The 25,781-nt window shown below is 46.4% G+C and overlaps 1 protein-coding gene across 1 annotated transcript in view; it reads left to right on the plus strand.

Moving 5' to 3' along the window:
- The window catches only part of LOC145359798 (roundabout homolog 2-like), a 286,183-nt gene that overhangs the window by 223,764 nt on the left and 36,638 nt on the right, over positions 1–25,781 (plus strand). The window contains exons 10-14 of the mRNA XM_080214574.1: positions 7,649–7,730; positions 11,795–11,963; positions 19,739–19,905; positions 22,607–22,728; positions 25,532–25,748. Coding sequence (XP_080070700.1) covers positions 7,649–7,730; positions 11,795–11,963; positions 19,739–19,905; positions 22,607–22,728; positions 25,532–25,748 — 757 coding nt within the window. The remainder of the gene's footprint in view (positions 1–7,648; positions 7,731–11,794; positions 11,964–19,738; positions 19,906–22,606; positions 22,729–25,531; positions 25,749–25,781) is intronic.

Here is a 25,781-nt window from a genome sequence, read left to right on the forward strand (position 1 = left end):
TGGCCTAAGGAAATTATACTAGCTATAGAAGAAGTGCAACTAATGTTCACTAGACTGAGTTTTGGAATGCGAGAATGAGGAGAGATTGAGTGGACTGGGTCTACATTTCCTGGAATTTAGAAGAATGTGAGGTTAACTGAATGAAACATAATATTTTTCGAGGACTTGTCAGGGTAGATGATGGGAGGAGGTTTTTCTTGGCTCCTGTGTTTCAAACCAGGGATGTTAAGAGTCACGGAATAAGGGATCAGCTATTTAGGACTGAAATGAGGAGAGTATTTTATTCACTCCAAGGGTGTAAATGTTTGGAATTCTCTACCTGTGAGAGCCATGAATTCCAGTCTTTGCTTTCCAGTCTCTGCATCTCCTGTGGGATGTATGTGGTGAGGGACTCTAGTAGTGTTTCAGGTGATTTTACTTGTAGGAAGTGTGTTAGATTGCAGCTTCTGGAGGAGCGTGTAAAGGAGCTGGAGGTGGAATTAGAGGAGCTCCGCATAATTCGGGAGGCGGAGGAGGACATCGATAGGAGTTATAAGAAGATAGTCACTCCTAGAAATGAGTCTTGGGTCACTGCCAGGAAGAGGGGAAAGAAGCAATTGGGGGGACAATCCCCTGGGGCTGTTCCCCTCCAAAATAGGTTTTCGGTCCTAGAGGCTACAGTTGAGGAGGAATCAACTGGGGATAGCCAAAGGGAGCAGGCTGCTGGGGGTGAGCCTAGTGTGAAAGCTCAGGTGGTTAGGGGATGTAAAAGATTGGGCCTTGTGATTGGGGACTCTACAGTTAAGGGGACGGATAGGAGAGTCGGAAGTAATGGTAGGGACTCGGGGCTGGTGTGTTGCCTACCAGGGGCTGGGGTCCGGGATGTATCGGAAAGGGTATTCAGGACTCTTAGGGGAGAGGGAGATCAACCCCAAGTTATAGTTCATGTGGGGACGCATGACATAGGGAGGTTAAGAGAAGGGGATATTAAGCAGAGATTTATGGAGTTGGGGTGGAAACTAAAGGCCAAGTCTGATAGAGTGGTTATCTCCGGACTCTTGCCTGTGCCACGGGATAGTTTAGAGAGGAATAGAGAGAGGGAAAGTTTGAACTCGTGGCTGAGGGGATGGTGCAGGAGGGAGGGGTTCAGGTACTTGAGCAATTGGGGCTCATTCTGGGGAAGGTGGGACCTCTCTTAGAGTGATGGTCTACACCTGAATCAGAGGGGAACCAATATCCTGGGGGGTAAATTTGCTAAGGCTATGCAGGGAGGTTTAAACTGATTCAGAGGGGGGGTGGGATCCTGAGTAGAGGGGGTGAAAGTGAGGGGGACATAGATGGGGACTGCAATGCACGGCATCGTGGGGCTGGGGCGGAGCAGGGTTTGAAATGCGTATACTTTAATGCGAGGAGTATTCGCAATAAAGTGGATGAACTTGCAGCGTGGATCAGTACCTGGGACTTTGATGTTGTGGCCATTTCAGAGACATGGATAGAGCAGGGTCAGGAATGGTTGTTGCAGGTCCCGGGGTTCAAATGCTTTAGTCGGAGTAGAGAAGGAGGTAGAAGGGGGGGAGGGGTAGCATTATTGGTCAAGGACTGTATCACAGTGTCAGAGAGGAAGTTTGATGAGGACTTGTCTGTTGAGGTAGTATGGGCGGAGATTAGAAATAGGACAGGAGAGGTCACCCTGTTTGGAGTCTTTTATAGACCTCCTAAAAGTTCTAGAGAGGTTGAGGAAAGGATTGCGGAGACGATCCTGGTTAGGAGTGAAAGTAATAGGGTAATTGTTATGGGGGACTTTAACTTTACTAATATTGATTGGAATTGCTATAGCTCTAGCTTGTTAGAGGGGTCAGTTTTTGTACAAAGCGTGCAGGAGGGTTTTTTGAGTCAGTATGTAGATAAGCCAACTAGAGGTGAGGCTATATTGGATTTGGTGCTGGGAAATGAGCCAGACCAGGTGCTAGACTTGGAAGTTGGGGTGCATTTTGGCGATAGTGACCACAATTCGGTTACGTTCACCTTAGTGATGGAAAGGGATAGGCATGAACCTCAGGCCAGTAGTTTTAGCTGGGGGAAGGGTAATTATGAGGCCATTAGGAGAGAATTAGGAAGCATAGGTTGGACTAGGAGATTACAGGGACTGGGAACGTCCGAAATGTGGAGTTTTTTCAAGGAGCAGCTACTGTGAGTCTGTGATAGGTATGTCCCTGTCAAGCAAAGAGGAATTGGTAGGGCTAGGGAACCGTGGTGCACTAAAAAAGTTGATTCGTTGGTTAAAAAGAAAAAGGAGGCTTATGTTCGGATGAGACTTGAGGGCTCGGGTAGTGCACTAGAAAACTTTAGATTGGCTAGGAGGGAGTTGAAGACTGAGTTAAGAAGGGCTAAAAGAGGACATGAGAAGACTTTGGCTGATAGGATTAAGGAGAATCCTAAGGCGTTCTATAGGTATGTCAAGAACAGAAGGTTGGTTAGGGCAAGATTAGGGCCAGTTATAGACAGCAGAGGGAAGTTATGTGTGGAACCGGAAGAGATTGGAGAGGCATTGAACCAATATTTCTCTTCGGTGTTCACACAGGGGGACAAGAATATAGCTGAGGAGGACACAGGGTTGCAGGGGAGTAGAATAGACAGTATTACAGTTGATAAGGAGGATGTGCTGGATATTCTTGAGGGATTGAAGATAGATAAGTCCCCTGGTCCGGATGGGATTTACCCGAGGATTCTCTGGGAGGCAAGAGAAGTGATTGCAGAGCCTCTGGCTCTGATCTTCAGGTCGTCGTTGGCCTCTGGTATAGTACCGGAAGATTGGAGGTTAGCGAATGTTGTCCCATTGTTTAAGAAGGGGAACAGAGACTTCCCCGGGAATTATAGACCGGTGAGTCTCACTTCTGTTGTGGGCAAGGTTTTAGAAAAAATTATTAGGGATAGGATTTATAGTTATTTGGAGAGTAATGAATTGATTGGAGATAGTCAGCATGGTTTTGTAGCGGGTAGGTCGTGCCTTACTAACCTTATTGAGTTTTTTGAAAAAGTGACCAAAGAGGTGGATGGGGGTAAGGCAGTTGACGTGGTATATATGGATTTTAGTAAGGCGTTTGATAACATTCACCATGGTAGGCTTCTGCAGAAAATGCAGATGTATGGAATTGAGGGTAATCTAGGAAATTGGATCAGGAATTGGCTAGCAGATAGGAGACAGAGGGTGGTGGTTGACGGTAAATATTCGTCATGGAGTTCGGTTACGAGTGGTGTGCCTCAGGGATCTGTTTTGGGGCCACTGCTGTTTGTAATTTTTATTAATGATCTGGATGAGGGTATAGTTGGGTGGATTAGTAAATTTGCTGATGACACCAAAGTCGGAGGTGTGGTAGATTGTGAGGAAGGGTGTCATAGTTTGCAGGAAGACTTGGACAGGTTGCAGAGCTGGGCCGAGAGGTGGCGGATGGAGTTTAATGCGGAGAAGTGTGAGGTAATTCACTTTGGTAGGAATAACAGATGTGTTGAGTATAGGGCTAACGGGAGGACTTTGAATAGTGTGGATGAACAGAGGGATCTAGGTGTATGTGTACATAGATCCCTGAAAGTTGGGAATCAAGTAGATAGGGTTGTTAAGAAGGCATACGGTGTCTTGGCATTTATTGGTAGGGGGATTGAATTTAGGAGTCGCAGCGTCATGTTGCAACTGTACACAACTCTGGTGCGGCCGCACTTGGAGTACTGTGTGCAGTTCTGGTCCCCACATTACAGGAAGGATGTGGAGGCTTTGGAGAGGGTGCAGAGGAGGTTTACCAGGATGTTGCCTGGTATGGAGGGGAGGTCCTATGAGGAGAGACTGAGGGATTTGGGGTTGTTTTCGCTGGAAAGAAGGCGGCTAAGAGGGGATCTTATTGAAACATATAAGATGATTAGAGGTTTAGATAGGGTGGACAGTGATAGCCTTTTTCCTCGGATGGAGAAAGCTAGCACAAGGGGGCATGGCTTTAAATTAAGGGGGGGTAGTTATAGGACGGATGTCAGGGGTAGGTTCTTTACCCAGAGGGTGGTGAGGGATTGGAATGCCCTGCCTGCTGCGGTTGTAAATGCGCCTAGTTTGGGGGCGTTTAAGAGATCCGTGGATTGGTTTATGGACGAAAAGGGATTGGTTTAGGTTAGAGGGTCATTGTTTTTTTTAACTGGTCGGCGCAACATCGTGGGCCGAAGGGCCTGTTCTGCGCTGTAATGTTCTATGTTCTATAGTCAAATCAGAGATGAAAACTTTTCTGGAAACTCTAGGAAAAACGAGGTGTGAGGATAGGACAGAAAGGTGCATGGGATGAAGAAGATCAATGATGATCTTACTGAATGGCAGAGCAGGCTTGAGGGGCTGAATGGCCTACTCCTGCTCCTATTTATCTAGGTGTCCATCGTGACTCAGTTGGTAATGTTCTTGCCTCACAAGGTTCTAGATTTAACTCCTGGGCTAGGACACAATGAAGACTAATGCGGCAGTGCATTACGGAGAGAGTGCTGCACTGCCAGAGGTTCTCCCTTTTTGACTGAGATTTTAAGCTGAGGCCCTATCTGCCAGAAAAGAGAGTGTCAAATATCTCATGGTACTGTTCCAAAGAAAAGTAGGGTAGTTATCCCAGATGTCCTGGTCAACATGTATCCCTCAATCAACACCACAAAAACCAGATTAACTGGTCATTATCACATCGCGGTTTGTGGGAGCTTGCTCTGCGCTAATATGCTGCCATGTTTCCTGGGAGCAGGGTTGAACCAGTTACTATTTATGAAAGTAAATTGAATTATATCTCACTCTTTCTGACTTGAGCTCAGATGCCTTGTTAATTACAACAGTGACTAAACAGGATTTCATTAGCCATAACGTGCTTTGAGATGTCCAATAGTCGTTGGAAGATGCCATCTAAATGCAAGCCTTTCTTCTGTTTATTTCTAATCACTGTGGTTGAATGGAGTGCTGACGTTCAAAGCCAGAGTTCTCATGTGAGCAAGAACTTAAGAGCAAATGTTGGGTGAGGACAAGGCAGTGTGGAAAACAGGCAATAGAATTTTTAAAATCTATATTCCAGACAAATGGAACATTTTGGTACAGAGTTTAATTAATGGTTTTTAGACAGAATGCATCAAATCATAGAATCCGACAGTGCAGAAAGAGGCCGTTCGGCCCATCGCGTCCACACCAACCACAATCCCACCCAGACTCTAACCCTTTAACCTGATGCATTTATCCTAGCTAGTTCCCCTGACACTAAGGGGCAATTTAGCATGACCAATCCAACTATCCTGCACATCCTTGGACTGTGGGAGGAAACAAGAGCTCCGGAGGAAACCCAAAGTTTGCTATTTCTACCGACTGCTTATGCTGCATATAATCTAGCAGATTATTAATTTCAAGAAATGAATCTTACTTTTGACCAGTTTTCTTCACTGTAGCCATCAGTGTCTGCCATGAACTTTCCAATGGGACGAAAAAGATAGTGTACCATACTCTGACAGGGCAGTGACAGAGCTGTTATTTTCCCTGAGTAAGGAATCTAGAATATGAAGACCAAGAGAAGGGGTAGCCTGCTTAGGGCTGAGATTGAGAAATCACAGAACCCCTACAGGGCAGAAGGAAGACATACGGCTCATCAAGTCTACACAAACTCTCTGACAGAGCATCTTACCCAGGCCCACCCCCACCTTATTTCCTTAACACCATGCATTTACCCCACTAATCCCACTAACTTGGATATCTTGGGACTGCGGGAGGAAACCCGACCACCCAGAGGAAACCCACGCAGACACAGAGTGAACATGCAAACTCACATTGACACTCAAGGCCAGAATGGAACCTGGGTCCCTGGCACTGGGAGACTGCAGGGCTAACTAGTGAGCCGTCCTTAAATCTCTTCACGCAGAAAGTAGTGAATCTTTGGAATTCTCTACCAGTGGATTAAGAATGTTCCATCATTGAATGTAGATATCTGATCTCTCAGATTTGTGAGCAAGTGAGAGAGGGGAGGCAAAAGCAGCTGTGATTGTACAGGATGACAGAGTAGGCTCAAATGGCTATACAGTAATCACCATTTCCTTGAATTTCTTATGTTCTTTTGAATTTTAAGTGGTGTTGAGTTTTATTTCATGGGTTAATTAAGATATTCCAATTAAAGCATACAAAAAGATCCTAAACCACAACAATAAAACTTATCCATTATCCAAATCCAAAAAAAATGGTACAAGCTGATTGATCAATCATCTGTCAGAGACACCGTTGTTTCTAACATAGAATGCTCAAGGAGAAACAAAGCATCTTTCTCCGAGGCACTTAACATTGAGTTCAACAACATTAGAGCTTAACCACTGGTCTCGTGTTCTCACGGATAGTAAATGCCAGTAATGAAGTGCTGGGACTGAAGTAAAGATGGTGTGGCCCATTGCTTGCGATGCCATCTCTGTTGGCCTGGCAAAGTGGTCTACCTCTTCCTTGGGCCTACATGACTTTCTCCTACCACAATACCGCATGACAGGAGCCTCCTCCTGTTTGCCAAATTTTACATGGTTCCCTCCTGTTCTGCTATTCTGCTTACATGACCGACCCCCTAATCTCCTCTTTAATTTCTATAATTGAAACAGATTATTGTGGATGCAGTGGTGGGGTCAGGTAGAGTCTGTGGAGAGAAAGAGAGTGTTTACATTCTAGGTCCCTTACCTTCATCACAACTAGGAACTAATGTTCCAACTATCCCCACTGGCGGGATCTTCCGGTCCCATTGTCAGAATACACCCCCCCCCACTCCCCCACCAGCTGCGGGTTCCCCCACAGTGGAGGATGTAATCAGAAGATCCCATCGTTGGCCAAAGGCGGGCCAACCCTGTTGCCATAAAACACATGGAAAATTTACTTTTCACCTGTTGTGTTGCAAAGAACAAAGAAAATTACAGCACAGGAACAGGCCCTTCGGCCCTCCGAGCCTGCATCAACCATGCTGCCTGACTGAATTAAAACCCCCTACCCTTCTGGGGACCAAATCCCTGTATTCCCATCTTATTCATGCGATTGTCCAGACGTCCCTTTAAAAGTCATTATAGTATCTGCTTCCACTACCTCCCCCCGGCAATGGGGTTCCGGGCACCCACCTCCCTCTTTCTATTCTTTTGTCTTGCACCGTTATCCCTTTTGACGTCTAAAAACTTCTGCCTTCTGTCCTAGTGCAGAACCTGTTCTTCTTGTCCTATAATCTTCCACCCTCTCTCCTGCCTCTGCGTTTGCTCATAAGTCATTCATCTCACACACCTTCCCATTCTGATGGTAGGTCAGTGACGCAAAAACATCAACTCCAGGAACAGGAAGAGGTCATTCAGCCCCTCAAGCCCGTTCAGGCATTGAACTAGATCTCGGCTGATCTGTGTCCTTTAGATCTGAGCCCCCTCCCTGCCCCCCCCAACCCAGATCTTCCTTTCTCCACAGATGTTGCCTGTCCTGCTGAATTGAACATGCTCTGTTTCTATGTCCCTCGGCATCATGTTTGTTTTTGTACTTGTAAAGGAGCTGAGGGCTGAACAGAATATTAATTGTCCATTAGTCTTCAGGGTGCTTTGACTGGTGCCCACTGTGTCACCTGCGGTGACAGGGACAAGCAAGGACAGCATCCAATTGACTCTGCTTTGTTGTTTCTAGGTAACCGATACTGGTATGTACGTCTGCGTCGCCACAGGATCAAGTGGAGAGACGACCTGGAGCGGCTACCTGGAAGTGCAAGGTAGGGAGCAATTAAATCAAATTATGTCAGCTGGGAAGCAAACAGGGGCCGGAACAAGTCACCAGCATGGTCTGTTTAATTGGAACTAAAAGGAAAAATGAAACTACAGGTGTACATGGCCTAAATGCAAAACATGAAAGATTATTTGCAGTGCAAGTCACTAAAATAAGCAAGAGAACAATGAAGACCTCCCACCATTGACAGCAATAGGGATAGGGGCAGCACGGTGGCACAGTGGTTAGCACTGCTGCCTCACAGCGCCAGGGACCCAGGTTCGATTCCCGCCTCGGGTCACTGTCTGTGTGAAGTTTGCACGTTCTCCATGTGTCTGCGTAGGTTTCTTCCGGGTGCTCCAGTTTCCTCCCACTGTCCAAAGATGTGCAGGTTAGGTTGAAAGGCTATGCTAAATTGGCCCTAGTGTCAGGGGGATGAGCAGGATAAATATGTGGGGTTATGGGGATAGAGCCTGGGTGGGATTGTTGCTAGTGCAGGCTCGATGGGCTGAATGGCTTCCTTCTGCACTGTAGGGATTCTATGATTTGCTGCCAGTGCTAACATTAAGATTTATTATTTCAGTTATGAAGATAGTTTGGAGAGGTTAGGACTGTTCTCCTTGGAGAGAAGACTAAGAGGAGATTTGACGGAGGTGCTTAAAATTATGAGGGACCTGAATTGTTGGAGAGAAACTGTTCCTGCTTGTAAAAGGATGGAGAATGGGAGGACACAGATTTAAAGTGATTTGCAAAAGAAGCAAGTGAGAAAAGCTTCTTCTCACAGCGAGTGATTGGGGTCTGGAAGGCACAGCCTGGAACTGTGGTGGAGACAGGTTCAGTTGAGGATTCCAGAGGGCATTAGATGATTATTTGACTGGAAACAATGTCCAGGGGTACAGCGAAAAGGCAGGGGAATGGCAATAAGTCAAGCTCGTCTCATGAGTGGTGCAGGAATGATGGGCCAAATGGCCTCTTCTTGCGTCGTAATAATTCTGTGACTCCTTCGATAATACCATAGCATTCCTCCACACAGGTAGGTATAAACCTGGGGACAGCAGTACCGTCCAGCGAGTAAATCAGTCACCTCAGGTCCACCAGCAGCAGTTTGAGAGTTTCAATTCGGTTTGGCAAATCTGGAAATAAAAAGCTGGCAGCAAGTGTTGGAGGGAGAAATCACAAAATCTCCTTCAGGGAAGGAAAGCTACTGTCCTTACCCAGGCTGGCCTCTGCGTGTCACGCCAACACGGATGGTCCTTAACCTCTCCTTGGGGTCCTCACCTTCTCCAGGGACCCTAACCTTCCCCCGATTATTCAGCACTCCATCCTGTTATAGCAGCCCACAAAGGCGGCCCACCCTAAATATTTGCCTTGCTGCTGATGCCAAAATCCTGCAAATTTGTCAAAAATCTCGAAGGTGGAATTAAAATGCCGTCTCTAAAAGGGAAGGGGGATCTCAAACAGTGGAGGAGTAGGACAGGGAAAGATGAAAGCTAGGCTGGGCAATCACAAAGGAGAACAGCTCAGTATGGAGCTCCTGGCCCGCCAGCCGTCCCCATCTGAAATATTAATGGAGCTCCTGATATATGGCTGACTTTCCCTGATAATTGCTCTTAAATGAACTCACCTTCCCATATATCACCGGCTGGTTTGATTTTCAGTGTCGCAACCTGACCTAGAATGGAGGCAGGTCAAGAGGTTAAACAAATATGTTTGATTGCGCAATGCATTACAGAGCTTGATGGCCTTTGAAACAAAGAGGGAAGAGGACAGGCCTACGCTGCACTTGGACCTTAAAGAGCTGATGGCCTGCAGCATTTGTGAGGGGTTCGCTGGTACACACTTGTGTGTTTGTGTCAGTTGGTGGGTAAGAGTTGATTTTGGTGCTAGGCGGTTGTTGTGTTTTAGATTTTGTGACAGTAGGATACGGCTCCCCTCCAGCCCGACAATTCCAAATCCGGAAGTATTTAAACTGGGATCATCTGTGAGATGGTGTAAATTCAGTGGGGCAAACATAGGATATCGAAGGATCTGTGACCTTGATGCAATCCAGGAAATATTCACTGAGTTCCCTCTCCAAAGAATAATATTTGTTTTTTCATTAGCAATTGGGTTTGAACTCACACAAGGCCCGCACCTGGAATACAGTGTTCAGCTCTGGTCTCTTCGAGAAGGATGTACAGCCTTTGGAGAGGATATAGAAAAGATTTACCAGGATGTTGCCTGGTATGGAGGGCATTAGCGATGGGGAGAGGTTGGAGAAACTTGGTTTGTTCTCACTGGAACAACGGAGGTAGAACTGATAGCAGTCTACAAGATTATGAGGGGCATGGACGGAGCAGATAGTCAGAAGCTTTTTCCCAGGGTGAAAGAATCAATTACAAAGGGGGATTGGTTTAAGGTGCAAGGGGAGTGGGTTTTAGTTCAGATGGGCAGCATGGTCGGTGTAGGCTTGGAGGGCCAAAGGGCCTATTCCTGTACGGTAATTTTCTTTGTTATAGCCAGCTCTGTCTGTTGGGTTGTGGAATGGGAGAGGAGTCACTCTCTTTGATATGATTTGATTTGATTTTGATCTAATTTATTATTGTTACATTTATTAACATACAGTGAAAAGTATTGTTTCTTGTGCGCTATACAGACAAAGCATACCGTTCATAGAGAAGGAAACGAGAGCATAGAATGTAGTGTTACAACCATAGCTAGGGCGTAGAGAAAGATCAACTTAATGTGAGGTAGGTCCATTCAGACGCCTGATGGCAGCAGGGAAGAAACAGATCTTGAGTGCTGCGAAACTCCTCTCTAAATTCCATGGCCTGAGGCTCGGTAATCCCCTCTTCCCGCTGCTTTGGGAAAAGCAGCCAGCATAATTAAGGACCCCATGCACCCCGGGCATACTCTCTTCAATCTTCTTCATAGAAACCGTACAGTGCAGAAGGAGGCCATCCTGCCCATCAATTCTGTACTGACAACAATTCCACCCAGGCATTATCCTTGAAACCCTACATATTTACTCTGCTAATTCCTCTAACATATACATCCCTGGATACTAAGGGGCAATTTAGCATGGCCAATCAACCTAACCTGCATATCTTTGGATATCTTCAGTCTGAAAAAAGATACAAGAGTCTATCTGTGTCTATAGGGACGGGGGAGTGAAGTATAACAATGCTTACAGTGTTCCTTTGCCCCCAGGGCATCCATCAGACAGAAATGCTTAAACCTCACTTTTAAGTGCACCATAGCATAGGGGCACTAATTACCCAGAGAGCTGGACAAATGCTCCAGAGACATTGGTTCGAATTCCATCCTGGCGTTAGTACTGAAGAGGTCAGGTTGTGACACTAGCCAGAACAGCCAAGGTGACTCAGTTCAGCTACAACACTGCCATTGGCCAAGAATATGGAAAATTGCCCAAGTGTGTCCTACCCAAAAAAGCAGGACAAATGCAAACGGCCAATTACTGGCCCATGGCGTTGGTGGATAAGGGGGAATATGAAGGTGGGGAGAGCATTTAAGCCCACCTCTGAGTGGGGAAGGCCCATGGTCAGACTTCCCATTTTGCTGCCAGTTGAGACCCTTACTTGGCCAATTCATGACCCTATAAGGGCCTCATCCCACCTCTGCTGGTATTAACCCAGTGGCGGATGGGCCTGTCGTCATATGGCATGGACGACCATCAAACCTTGTTACCTCTAGCAGCAGGGGAAGGGAATGTGCAGGGATGTGGTCCCGTTCAAAGACACTCTGTGCTCGATCAAGGGACCTGGCATGCCAGCTGAGTGCCACACCACTGCCCTGGCTGCTGACACCCACACCTCCATGATCCCATCCCACGAATGCCCTCCTACCTTGACTTACCTCTGTCCTGGGTCACACTGGAGACAGCCACTGCCTCTCTGATGACACTGCTAAATGAATGAACTACCAACCTCTGAGTGATTCGACTTAAGCCCCATTGTTTCAGTGAGGGAGTGCGGTATCCAGTGATGTCTCCCGGGCTATGAGATGTCTTTTCCTGTGATTAGGCAAACAATGAGGACAATTCGGTGAAAAATGCGACTTTTTTTCTTTCAGAAAATGGCAGCCCAACTCGCATCCTGTCAGCGGAACCAGACCTCCTGCCTGGCCCTCCCTCGAAGCCACTGATCACCGACGTCACCCGTAATAGTGTCACCTTGACATGGCAACCAAGCCAGCACATCGGAGGCTCGGCAGTCACGTCGTACATCATCGAGGCGTTTAGGTAGGAGAGCGAAGGAAAGCAGCTGGGGAGACGGCGAATTAATATCGCTGCACAGAGGCTTCACGTCTCCGCAGACAGGGGCAGGGTGTTATTTAGCGAGCGGCAGCTCTCGGTGCCAATCTTCCGCAGATTTATGAGGCTCGCTCGGGTGGGGAATGTGTTTGTTCACAAAGAGAGATTTGCCTGTCACAGACGTGACAGGAATGGCCCTGAATTACTGTCGGACATATGCAGCACTAACAGGGAAAGGCTATGAGGCAGAACCAACATTGCTATCCAGGGAGGCAATTGATGGCTGCATTAGAGGTGTCTTGAAACCCATCAGTAGCATTGCTGAAGGAGCAGCCAGTCTCCCTCCCTCTCTCATGGCATGAGACGTTCATTCAGAGGAAGTAAAATATTTTCACTGTTTCAGTAATTTAATTGTTTGATTTTTTTTTAAACCTCTGCCCCCCCCCCCCCCCCCACAATTCTTCCCGTGCCTTGTGCATTTTCAGTGCTGCCAGGCCCAGAGCCTCTGACATCGGCTGAGACAGAGGGTGGGATTTTCCTCCCCCTCCGCAGTGTGCCTTGCAGCAGTGGGAGGGGGTGTACCGCTCGCTGGCAGCAGGCTCTTATTGTCAATGGGCTTTCCCCTTGATCACAGTCCTCGCCATCGGGAAACTCGAGGCCGGGGTGGGGAGTGAGGCGGTGGTGGGGGGGGGGGGGGGGGGGGGGGGGGCGGTGGTGGGGGGGGTGGCGAGATGGGGAGGGGGGGATGGGGGAATGGGAGTTTTGTGGGGGGAGATGAGGGGGGTGTGGCGGCCTCATGACCGTAAAATCTTGCCGGCGTAAAGGCCATCAAGAGAATCTCCCAATATCTATCCTTTGCTCAACTTCAATCAACATCAGTCAGGCCAAGGTCATGGGGTCGAGAGGCCATCGTCAAAGCAATTGTGTTGCAATGGAGTGCCAAAGAGCTGTGCCCTCAACATCTTAGTGTATGAATTTTTTTTATCCCCCCTTCATGTTCCACCACTCCCAAAGGTTGCTGGAGAATGAAGCATGTTGCCAAAGATTTTTGTCATCAGGACAGATACAAGTCAGTGCAGACATGATGGGCTAAATGGCCTTTTCTGCGCAACAGCTGCTCCCTCAGCTTCCTGGAAGTTTGAAGAAAGTCAGATGAAGGCACTAGGTGTCCCTAAGGGGAGATTGGCCGTTGATAGAAAAGATAATTTATGAAAAATACTGAAATTATTGATCCACTTGGCCAATCCACAATATCTTATAAACAACACTGAACACATAGAAGTATAAAGAGAAAGATTGTTGATGCAAAAAGTAGAACCTGGAGTATTGTGCATAGTTTTGGTTCCTGTATTTGAGGAAAGATGTAGTGGCATCAGAGGGGGTTCACTAGATTGATTCCAGAGATGAGGAGTTTGTCGTGTGACGATAGACTGAATAGTTTAGGCCTATACTGCCTGGAATTTAGAAGAATGAGGGGAGATCGAATTGAGATATTCAAGACGATAAAGGTATGGATAAAGCAGATGTGGAATGGATGCTTCCTTTTGTGGGGCATGCTAGGATGAGAGATCATAGTCTTAGGATAAGGAATAGCAAATTTAAAACAGAGCTGAGGAGAACTTACTTCTCCTAAAGGGTTGTGAATCTGTGGAATTCACTACCCCAAAGTGCAGTGGGTGCTGGGGCAGTGAGTAAATTTAAGGAGGTGTTCGACAGATTTTTAATTGGTAATGGGTTGAAGGGTTATGGGAAGAAGGCAGGAAAATGGAGATGAGGAGCATATCAGCTATGATCGAATGGCAGCGTAGACTCGATGGGCCGAATGGCCTAATTCTGCTCCTTAGCTTATGAACTTATCGATCTCACATTAACATCATTTTTAATTGCAGCCAGGGCTAAACCACTGAGGGATTTGTCACAAAAATGGAGCAAACTCGAGCTGCTTGTGCATGATTCATGCACCTATCTGTTCATCCTTATGGAAACGTATTCATATAAGAAGCATCTTTAATTAAACAAACATTCTAAGGATTCTGATCAGATCAAATACTAGCAGAAGAATCAAATACAGAATGAATGGAGGAGATCAAAGGGCAGGAGATCAGAAAACTTTGGACAGAGAAGTAGGTTTTAAGGAGACACTTAATAAAGGAAGATGGAGAGATTGAAAGGCCTAAGGAGTTCAGAGGCAAGAGAGTTGAACGCACAGTCACTGATGATGATGTGAATGTAATGGGGTTTGTCAAAAGATCAAAATTGGAGGAAAGCAGAACTTTTAAAATTAATTAATCTGGGCATTATGGGCCATTGTCCATTCCTAACTGCTCTGGGGACAGCAAAAGTGACTTCCTCAGCCAGTTCACAGGATAGTTAAGAGTGACCTGGGTTGCTGTGGGTTTGGAGTCACCTATAGGCCAGACCAGGTAACAACAACAGAGTTCCTTCCCGAAAGGACAAAGGATCAGGTAGGTGTTCACGATAACCTGTTAGTTCGTGGTCACCAACAGTGATGTGAATATATTTTAAGTCCATACTTTTTAACTAATTGAATTCAAATATCCAAGTTACAGTAATGGGATTCAAACTTGTGTACCTAGAATAACAGAATACCATAGAAACCCTATAATACAGATGGAGGCCATTCGGCCCATTGAGCCTGCACTGATTTTCCAACAGAGCGTTTTACCCAGATCCTACCCCCATAACTCCACGTATGTACCACATTAAACCGTCTAACCTATACATCCTGGGACACTAAAGGGCAATTTAGCATGGCGAATCAACCTAACCTAACCCAGGCCTCGGGAATGCTAGTCTTGTACCATGAGTGCGAACCCACTTGGGGTTTTGTTGAACTAAAGGAAGGTAATGAGGTGGGAGAAGCTAGGCTAGGCCATGAAGGAATTGGCAATTGGACACAAGCGAAAGTTTTAAAACTGAATGGTGGGTGAGCAATGAGACAGATAGGTCAACAGGCACAGGGATGATGGGCAAAGAGCTTTGGATTGCCTCAGGGGTAGTGGGGGGGGAAGAGAATGCAGCCTGGTGGTGGTATTGGAAGATAGGAGAATCTTAGAATAAAAGCTTGGAATGTATATTCCAGAAACAATTTAATTTTTGATTTGATTTATTATTGTCACATGTATTAACATACAATGAAAAATATTGTTTCTTGCATGCTACACAGACAAAGCATACGGTTCAGAGAGAAGGAAACGAGAGAGTGCAGAATGTAGTGTTACAGTCATAGCTAGGCTGTAAAGAAAGATCAAATTAATGCGAGGTAGGTCCATTCAAAAGTCTGACAGCAGCAGGGAAGAAGCTGTCCTTGACATGTGGTTGGTACATGACCTTAGACTTTTGTATCTTTTTCCCAATGGAAGAGGGTGGAAAAGAGTGTCCGGGGTGTGTGGGGTCCTTAATTATGCTGGCTGCTTTGCCGAGGCAGCGGGAAACATAGACAGAGTCAATGGTTTGCGTGATGGATTGGGATACATTCACAATCTCTTGTAGTTTCTCGCGGTCTTGGGCAGAGCAGGAGCCATACCAGGCTGTGATACAACCAGGAAGAATGCTTTCTATGGTGCATCTGTAAAAGTTGGTGAGAGTCATCTGTGCACGCTGTCCTGGAATCGGGGTGGCCTCCATATCCCAGCATCACAACTCTCATTGTGAACTGTGTTTTCTGCAGTCAAGTAGATAGCACAGGCTGGAGTGATGATTTATGCTTTGAAATTGTAAATCACTTCAACCGCAAGTTGATGATACTCCCCAGTATTTCAAGTCATACGTTCAGGGTCTTCAAAGCTTATCAGTATTTGATAGGCAGGGAAAAAAAAACAGCAGCCGTAAACTACAGAACGGAGAGTTGAAGGCTAGACTGTCGCCTGTCAACCTGTGAATTGTTTTCATTCATGGGATGTGGAGATTGCTGGTTAGACCAGCATTTATGGCCCATCCTTCAACCCCCTTGAAAAGCTGGTGGCCTTCCTGAACCACTCAGTCCATATGGTGTAGGTACACCCACAGTGTTGTTAGCGAGGGAGTTCCAGGATTTTGACCCAGCAACACTGAAGGAACGACAATATATTTCCCAAGTCAGGATGATGTGTGACTTGGAGGGGAACCTATAGCTGGCAATGTCCCAGTGCATCTGCTGCCCTTGTCCTTCTAGGTAATAGAGGTCAAATCCAGCCATACAAATAATCAATATAAAGGGTGAGATTGGACACCCTACTGGGTGCAAGGGTTGTACAAATGAGATCAGACAGTCTCAGCCCAGCTTCCTTTTTTAGCATTGAGCTACAGCACCAAGCTGCAGCCCTACTTTCTTTCAGATGGCTGGTTTGAGAAATAGGGAAAAGGTATTATAGAAAAATGTAAGTACGAGGTAAAGGGAGCTTTACGTTGCATTTATCTGTCATCATAACTAATCTGGCAGGGCTAAGGACTGATTCATAGAATCGTAGATCCCTGCAGTACAGAAGGAGGCCAGTCAGCCCATTGAGTCTGGACCAACCACAATCCCACCCAGGTCCTATTCTGGCAACCCCACACATTTACTCACTTAATCCCCCTGACACAGGTTAATTTAGCATGGCCAATCAACCTAACCCACAGATCTCTGGACTGTGGGAGGAAACTGGAGCAGCTGGAGGAAACCCACGCAGACATGGGGAGAATGTCTGTGCAGAATTTGCACAATGACCCGAGGCCAGAATCAAATCTGGGCCCCTGGTGCCGTGAGGCAGCAGTGCTAACCACTGTGCCACCATGCCAGCCCAAGTTCCTGAAGGTAAAAATTCCTCTTTTCCTGTTCTTGGGTGTATGGGAGCAGAGCGGGTGCAGCAATTGCCCATTCCCAGCCTATGATTTTCTACATATTTACCTACGATTAAATCGGGTCTGGGAGGCTGCAATCCCTCGGTGTACACTCCAGCATGGGCACAAAATGGAAAAAGTGGACTTTTTACTCTTAGACGCTGAGAACAGGAGATGAAGTGGGAATGTGTTTTGCTCCCCAGCACCAAGATCTTTCGCCTTAACCAAAATCGAGAATCATTGAACAGTTACAGCACAGAAGGAGGCCATTCAGCTTGTCCTATCCTGACTGGCTGTCTGCAAGTGTAAATATTCATAGGCAGTTTTCACTTTGGGGTCAAAATGTTTCAGGTGGCGGGGCTTCCCAACTCCCTACCTGAAGAGTTGGTGGAGAGCTGTTTAATATGCCCTGGAGCGTTAACTGGCTGGAGATGGGACCTCCGTCTTCACTCATGAGGAGGTCCTTTCTCAGAGACTGCCAGCAAGAATGGGAAAAGAGGAATTTTTACCTTCAGGAACTTGGGCTGGCATGGTGGCACAGTGGTTAGCACTGCTGTCTCACAGCGCCAGGGACCCAGGTTCGATTCCGGCCTCGGGTCATAGTCTGTGCAGAATTTGCACATTCTCCCCATGTCTGCGTGGGTTTCCTCCAGCTGCTCCAGTTTCCTCCCACAGTCCAAAGATGTGTGGGTTAGGTTGATTGGCCATGCTAAAGGGGGATTAAGTGAGTAAATGTGTGGGGTTGCCAGAATAGGACCTGGGTGGGATTGTGATTGGTACAGACTCAATGGGCTGACTGGCCTCCTCTGTACTGTAGGGATCTATGATTCTGTGAATCAATCTTTAGCCCCACCAGATTAGTTATGACGACAGATAAATGCAATGTAAAGCTCCCTTTACCTTGTACTTATATTTTGACCCATCGAGCCTGCTCTGACAACAATCCCACCCATCCCATATCCCTGTAACCCCACGTATTTACCCAGCTAATCCCCCTAACCTACAATTCTTGGGACACTAAGGGGCAATTTAGCATGGCCAATCAACACAACCAGCACATCTTTGGACTGTGAGAGGAAGCCAGAACACTCAGAGGAAACCCACACAGGCACTGGGAGAACATGCAAACTCCACCCCGACAGTGACCCGAGGCTGGAATTGAACCCAGGTCCCTGGCGCCGTGAGGCAGCAGTGCTAACCACTGTGCTGCATGATCAACAAGCCCCATACTCTACAAGTGATAACTGGTGTAGATCCTAAGGAGACGTCGTGGTGCAGTCTTGTGCCATACCACTGGACCAGAAGCTCTGAAGTGTAGGATTGGAGCACTTGCGGGGACAGTCTAGGCCTTGGCCATCCCACCGTAACATTTAAAGGTCGGGGTAGGCGGGAGGCCAGTGAGAAAGCCATCCGAAGAGCCCCTCGTCTGTAAACCCTCTGGCATGGGAACATCAAATTCTGCCTTTGGTTTTCCTGTGAGTGATTAAATGAAACATCACTTGAAGCTATTCCCAAAATCCTCTCTGAGACATAGAGGTGCCTTTATGAGTTGGACAACATTGCTGCACAACAGTCCAAGTCTATATTTGGACATATCGGTGTGCCAATGGGCGTCCTGTAGCAAAATACCATTCAAAGTCTATTCTTAGTTTTGTATTCATTTTAACAGAAATACAAGGCTCAATTCCTCTTTTCGGTTCACCAACAATCACCTTTAAGGAGATTACACTTCAATATTGTGCAATATTTAAGTGTCGTATCCTGAAAGGTGAATCCTACAAGATCCTCAGAACAGACTGGCCTCCAGTCATAGTTAACTAGCCTCTGAGAGGCCCATAGATTTTGTAAGTAATACTGAAACCTGCGCTGTTTGTATATCGTGTAGTCTGTGCAGTAACACAAAGGGAACAGAGAATCAGTGAGCATGTAAGAGAGATGCTGAGACCCTGAGCTCCTTTGACTTTTAGCGGCATAATGGAATGCTCCCTTAACCATCCATTCACGTGAAATGTAATGTTCAAAAATGTAAACCCAATGGTTCAGTCGCTGATTAGTTACAAGCTTTATAACGCGTTTCAATTCCCGGTCAAGATTAACGTGTGCCATAAAGGTTTGATCTAATCCTCTGAATACTAACTGATTTTGAAATTCCAATGAAGCAAGTTCACACATTACACTTGTAAAAGCTATATAAATGCAGAGCCTTGAGGTCTAAGCGACTCTCATTTTCTCTCCTGACACCCCAGGGCAACCTTCATCTTGCTCATAGAACAAACGAATAGCACAGGAACATCCATCAGCTTTAACCAATGAAAGGACCCTGTGTGATGGATTATGTGGCCGAGGTTGTGGCTGGCTATGAGAATAGCAAATAACAATACAGCAGAGTGGCGGAACAAAATTATTTCCAATTAAAATTATTTCCATTTAACATTCTGAGCATCCAAGCCGATGGAAGCGGGCAGCAGCCTTCCGATGCATCGAAATGCATCAAATATTCAAATGATCGGATCGTGTTTATATTCGGAGCTTTGATTTGGCTGGGAAGCAGGCCTCAAAGGAGATTTTCAATCAATGAAGTCTCTTTTCAGAACTGTAGAACCGTATGCAAATAAGCTCATTATATGGTGTTAAAGTGGTGGAAAATGGCCAATAATTAATTGTTGATTCTTGTTTGGAGTAAATCCTGGTTTTGGATTTGTATCAAGTTCGTCGAACATACAGCAACTGGTTCATTTTAGAATGTTCTACAAATTTCAGAACTAACCTTGATAGCAAAATAAAATTAGCGAGCGAAATGGCTGCCAAAACCCTGCGGCTTAACACCTATAGTCGATGCACTCACGCTATCATCTGGTTTGGGAAAGAGGGCATTATTTTGGAAACTCTGGCATTGACCCACAGAGGATTTTCATCAGTATTTTCCCCTCCCCCTTTCTCAGTCAATCTGCAGGTAGCACGTGGCAGACAGTGGCTGAGTACGTGAAAGTGGAAAAACACACAGTTACCGGCCTCAACCTCAACACCATCTACCTGTTCATTGTCCGTGCGGTCAACATGTATGGCCTGGGAGACCCCAGTCCCATCTCTGAACCTGTTCGTACTCAAGGTAAGCGGAGTTACATAGAACATCGAACACTACGGCACAAACAGGCCCTTCGGCCCAAAAGTTGCGCCGATCACATCTATACCTACCAAGCCATAGAACTATCTGTAACTCCCAATCCTATTAGATCCCATATACTCATCCCGAAGTCTTTTAAAAGACCCCAGCAAGTACGCCTCTACCACCACTGACGGCAGCCGATTTCATTCACCACCCTCTGAGTGAAAAACTTACCCCTAACATCTCCTCTGTACTTGCTTCCCAGCACCTTAAACCTGTGTCCTCTCGTAGCGACCATTTCAGCCCTGGGAAATAGCCTCCGAGAATCCACCCTATCTATTCCTCTCAACGTTTTATAAACCTCTATCAGGTTGCCTCTCAACCTTCGTCTCTCCAGGGAGAAGAGACCTAGCTCCCTCAATCTATCTTCATAAGGTATGCCTCCCAATCCAGGCAACCTCCTTGTAAATCTCCTCTGCACCCTCTCAATAGCTTCCACATCCTTCCTGTAGTGAGGCGACCACAACTGCGTGCAGTACTCCAAGTGGGGTCTGACAGGGGTCTTACAAAGTTGCAGCATTACCTCCCGACTCCTGAACTCAATCCCTCGATTAATGAAGGCCAGTACACCATACGCCTTCTTGACCACATCCTCCACCTGTGAGGCCGAGGTAAGAGTCCTATGGACCCAGACCCCAAGATCCTTCTGCTCTTCAACACAGCTAAGACTCCAACCCTTGATATTGGTCCTGCCAAAATGGACCAAAGGTCCATCTGCCACTTCTCTGCCCAGTCTTCCATCCTATCTATGTTACGCTGCAACTTCTGACATCCCTCCAGACTATTCACAACATCACCAACCTTCGTATTGTCGGCGAACTTACTAAGCCATCCCTCCATTTCCTCATCCAGGTTATTTATGAAAATGGCAAACAGTAAGGGTCCTAGAACAGATCCCTGGGGCACCCCACTGGTGACCGACCTCCATGCAGAAAAAGATCCATCCACAACCACTCTCTGCCTTCTGCAGGCGAGCCAGTTCTGGATCCACAAGGCCAAAGCCCCTTGGACACCATGCCCTCTCACCTTCTCAAGAAGTCTTGCATGGGGGACCTTATCAAACACCTTGCTGAAGTCCATGTAAACCACGTCCACCGCTCTTCCTTCGTCAATGCGTTCAGTCACATTTTCAAAGAACTTCATAATAAAGAACATTTTCAAAGAACAAAGAAAGTTCACTCCATTCTCATAGAATCACAGAGTCCCTGCAGTGCTGATGGAGGGCATTCGGCCCATTAAGCCTGCACCGACTACAATCCCAACCAGGCCCTATCGCCCACCATAATGCTAAGTATTTACCCTGCTAATCCCCCTGACACTAAGGGAGAATGTAGCATGGCCAAGCCAACTTAACTCTCACATCTTTGGAGTGAGGGAGGAAACCCACGCAGAGAATGTGCAAATTCCACACAGACAGTGACCGGAGGCCGGATTTGAACCCGGATCAGTGGCACTGTGAGATAGCAGGGGCGGGATTTTACGGCTTCACTCATCACAAAACTGTAAAATAATGCCCGAGGCCAATGGACTTTTCCACGGTCCGGCCCTCGCCCGCTCCGATTCCCACAGCGGCAGGACGGTAAAATTCTCTCTGAGTCCTGAATGACTGCCACAATTAATCCCCAGCCTCTCCAGTTCTCACTGCGTTGCTTACCATCCCATGGATACTTAATGATGGCTTGGTCCAATTTTGCTCTGAAAAATGCCGAAAGAGAGAGAACAAGCATGACTTTATATTTGATGATAGCATTGCATGGTTGAGCTTGGGATTCCCATTTTTGGGCCACTAGGTTACAGGGTCAGGTCCCACTCTGAGAAGTTGTGGTGACTGGGGATGAAAATATTGCTTGATGCCGAGTTCGTTTTTGCCACTGCACAATTTTCAGTTAATTAAAATCTGAGCTCTGCACCAATAAAGTCAAGTCATTATTTTTAGTTTATTCATTAGTGTCACAAGTAGACTTAGATTAACACTGCAGTGAACTTACTGTGAAAATCCCCAAGTTGCACACTCTGGCGCCTGTTCAGGTACACTGAGAGAGAATTTACCATGGCCAATGCACCTAACCAGCACGTCTTTCGGACTGTGGGAGGAAATTGGAGCACCCAAAGGAAACCCGCGCAGACACGGGGAGAGCGTGCAGACTCAGCAAAGTTGGGAATGAAACCCAGATCCTTGGCCCTGTGAGGCAACAGTGTTAATCACTGTGCCACCCCATAATGGGAGGAGAAGGGTAACAGTGTAACGCCACATTGAAAGAAATGCCAATAACAAGATGCCCTAGAATCCAACTCAGGGCTGTAAACACATTTTTAAAATTGGGCTGTAGCAGTAAATTTCCCTTTTGATAAGATTACAGCTAGTCACACCATTATTCTATTTATAACATATGTCGTATTAATTGTAAGAATGAATAATAATTAAAATGTTAATAGATTTACGGCTATTTAGTTAAATGTGTGACTGATGCATGCACCATTAATTTGAACTCGGAGACAGGGTCTGCATTGCTGCAGTTGTTCTTATTGATTAATTAATCCTGCAATGGACCATTAAAGTACTTAGCATAACTGTTAGTAGATACCGAGGCACTTAAATGCATTAGCACAAATTTATTGCACTACTTCTCCTTATTGTCCACAGACGTAAGTCCCACGGGACAGGGGGTGGACCATCGACAAGTGCAGCGTGAACTTGGGGAGGTGGTTGTGCAGCTCCAACCTCCTGTCACCTTGACATCCACAACCATCCAAGTTACTTGGGCGGTAAGTAGGGAATACAGCTGTGCCACTGTAGGAGAGGGCAAAGTGAGAGTGAGCATGTTAAGGGGAATAATAAATATCAGGTTTTTTTGTAATTCATTCAGGGAATGGTGGGCGTCACTATCTGGATTAATATCTATTGGCTATCGCAAACTGTCCTCTGTTTGAGAGGGCATTTCAGAGTCAACCACATTGCTGTTGTTCTGGAGTCACGTGTAGGTCAAACCCTGTAAGGACAGCAGATTTCCTTCCCTAAGGGATATTAGTGAACCAGATATGTTTTTACAACAATTAATAACGGTTTTATGGTCATCATTAGATTTTTAATTCCAGATTTTTATTGAATTCAAATTTTACCCTCTGCCGTGATGGGATTTGAACCCAGGTCCCCAAACCATTACTCTGAGTCTCTGGATTACTAGTCTTGTGACAATACCACTAGGCCACCACCTCCCCATATCAGTGCCAGTTGGCTGACCATGATGAGAATTACTATGAACATATGGAAAAAGGTTAATGTGGAATATTGTTGATCCTTGGCACTCTGTCTTGAATATGTAAAGCTCCGACACTCACATGAGATGCTGGCACCTACATAGTCACTGCTCATCTGGACATGAAGGGAGATGTGGGCAATAGCTTGGACACTAAATATCTCCTTTCTCATCCTTTTCCCCAACAAGAAAGACCTCGGGTGGGATTTTCCAGCCCCTTCAGTGGCGTATTTCCCAGTGGCAGAGGTGGCTTGCCTTTAGCTGCCATCAGGACTGTCCGGCCCCAATGATGCCTACAGTGTTTTGCATGACTCGAGCGACCCACCACTGGGGACCCCACTGTCGGGGTCCCTTTTGGTGGGATCCTTCGGTCTCGCCAGAGGGAATATCAGGCCAAGAGATCAAACAAAAGATTCAGTTGCTCTGAGAGTTGTGTGTATCTGGAGGCCACAGAAAGCAGAGTGGTGACATTTTGTCTTCCTGAGTGATGGGAAACCTTGACGCAGGTTGTGCTCGGACACAATGGTGTCCCAGGCATTAAATGCCAAGAACATAGATGAATGCGGCACATTGTACAGACCTCCTGCTGAGATGATGATTAAACGTATACCTTGTCTGCATTCTTCGGAAATGCTTCCAGAATATAGGAACATAAGAAAAAGGAGAAGGAGTAGGTCATTTGGCCCATTCAGCTTTCTCTCCCATTCAGTTAGTTCATGACCGATCATCTACCTCTGAGGTCTAGCCCATTATCTCAAATTTCTTGATGCCGTTGGCCTCCAGAAATCTGTTTTGAAACATGCTCAGTGATTGAACCTCCACAGCCCTCTGGGGTAGAGAATTCCAAAGATTCACCACCCTCAGAGTGAAGAAATTTCTCCTCATTGTGGTCCTTGACGATCTGTCCTTTATTCTGAGATCGTGTCCCCTTGGTTCAACTCACCAGCCAAGAGCATTACAGACAGTTACCTATAGGAACAGAAGGAGCCATTCAGCCCCTCAATCCTGTTTCATTGTTTAATGAATGACTGATCTGTATCGTAACTCCACCCACCTGCTTTGGCTCTAAGCTCCTTAATGTCCACAGCTGGCAAAGATCTATCGATCCCAGATTTAAAGTTATTAGTTCACCTAGTGCCTGTTACTTTTTGTGGACGTCAGTTCCACACTCCCACTGCACTTTGTATGAAGTTGTTTTCTCTAATCCAAATCATAGATAGATAGATCTTAGATACCCTACGGTACAGAAAGAGGCCATTTGGGGCATGGAATCTGCACCGATCACAATCCAACCCAGGCCGTACCCCCCATATCCCTACATATTTGCCCACTCATCCCTCTAACCTACACGTCTCAGGACACTAAGGGGCAATTTCAGCACAGCCAATCAACCTAACCCGCACACCTTTGGACTGTGGGAGGAAACCAGAGCACCCGGAGGAAACCCACACAGATATGACGAGAATGTGCAAACTCCACATCGACAGTGACCCAAGCCGAGAATTGAACCCAGGTCCCTGGAGCTGTGAAGCAGCAGTGCTAACCACTGTGCTACCGTGCCTCCCCTTTGAATGGCATGACTCTTGCTCTGACCCCTTTCCACCTCTGGTAAACCTTTCCCGCTATTTACCTTATCAATTCACCTCGAAACCCTAAAAATCACAATTAAACTATTCTTTCACCTTCTGTATACCAGAGAATACAAACAAGGGTTATATTCTCTCCCTGTGCAATTTAAGTCTCAGAGTCCTAGTGATCATAGATCATAGAACCCTACAGTTCAGAAAAAGGCCCTTCGGCCCATCGAGTCTGCACTGAACACAATCCCACCCAGGCCCTACCCCCATATCCCTACATATTTTACCCACTAATCCCTCTAACCTACACATCCCAGGACACTAAGGGGCAATTTTTTTAGGATGGCCAATCAACCTAACCCGCACATCTTTGGACTGTGGGAGGAAACCGGAGTACTCGGATGAAACCCACACAAACACGAGGAGAATGTGCAAACTCTACACAGACAGCGACCCGAGCCAGGAATCGAACCCAGGTCCCTAGAGCTGTACTGCATTTCTTCCAAGACCAAAGGCGTATCTTTTCTAAGGTGTGGGGCCGCATGAGAGTTTTTGATTTTTCTTGTGCCTGGCTAATATTTGAGTGATCTGTGGCCATGGGCCCCTAGATCCCTTTGAATTCCTGTGGTTCTAAGTTTTATGCTTCTTAAAATTGGCTAGAGTTGATTCTTTCTTCATCCAAAATGGATCACTCTTTGGTCATCCGACCTTACCTATAAGGTACTTGTATTACAGATTGATCGCCAGGCCCAATTCATTCAGGGCTACCGGGTGATGTACCGAACCAAGACAAGTGCCTGGCTCATTCAGGATGTGAAATCTCCGGCCGAACGCTCGACCATTCTTGTTGACTTGAAAAAAGGCACTGAGTACGAGATTAAGATCCGCCCGTATTTTGACGAGTTTCAAGGGATGGACAGCGAATCTGTCATTGTGCGGACGCCAGAGGAAGGTAAGGCACAATCTGAGAACCATTTTGTCCCAT

Source organism: Carcharhinus amblyrhynchos, chromosome 29 (assembly GCF_965287045.1).
Source record: "Carcharhinus amblyrhynchos chromosome 29, sCarAmb.v2.hapA, whole genome shotgun sequence".
In the NCBI taxonomy this organism is placed as follows: domain Eukaryota; kingdom Metazoa; phylum Chordata; class Chondrichthyes; order Carcharhiniformes; family Carcharhinidae; genus Carcharhinus; species Carcharhinus amblyrhynchos.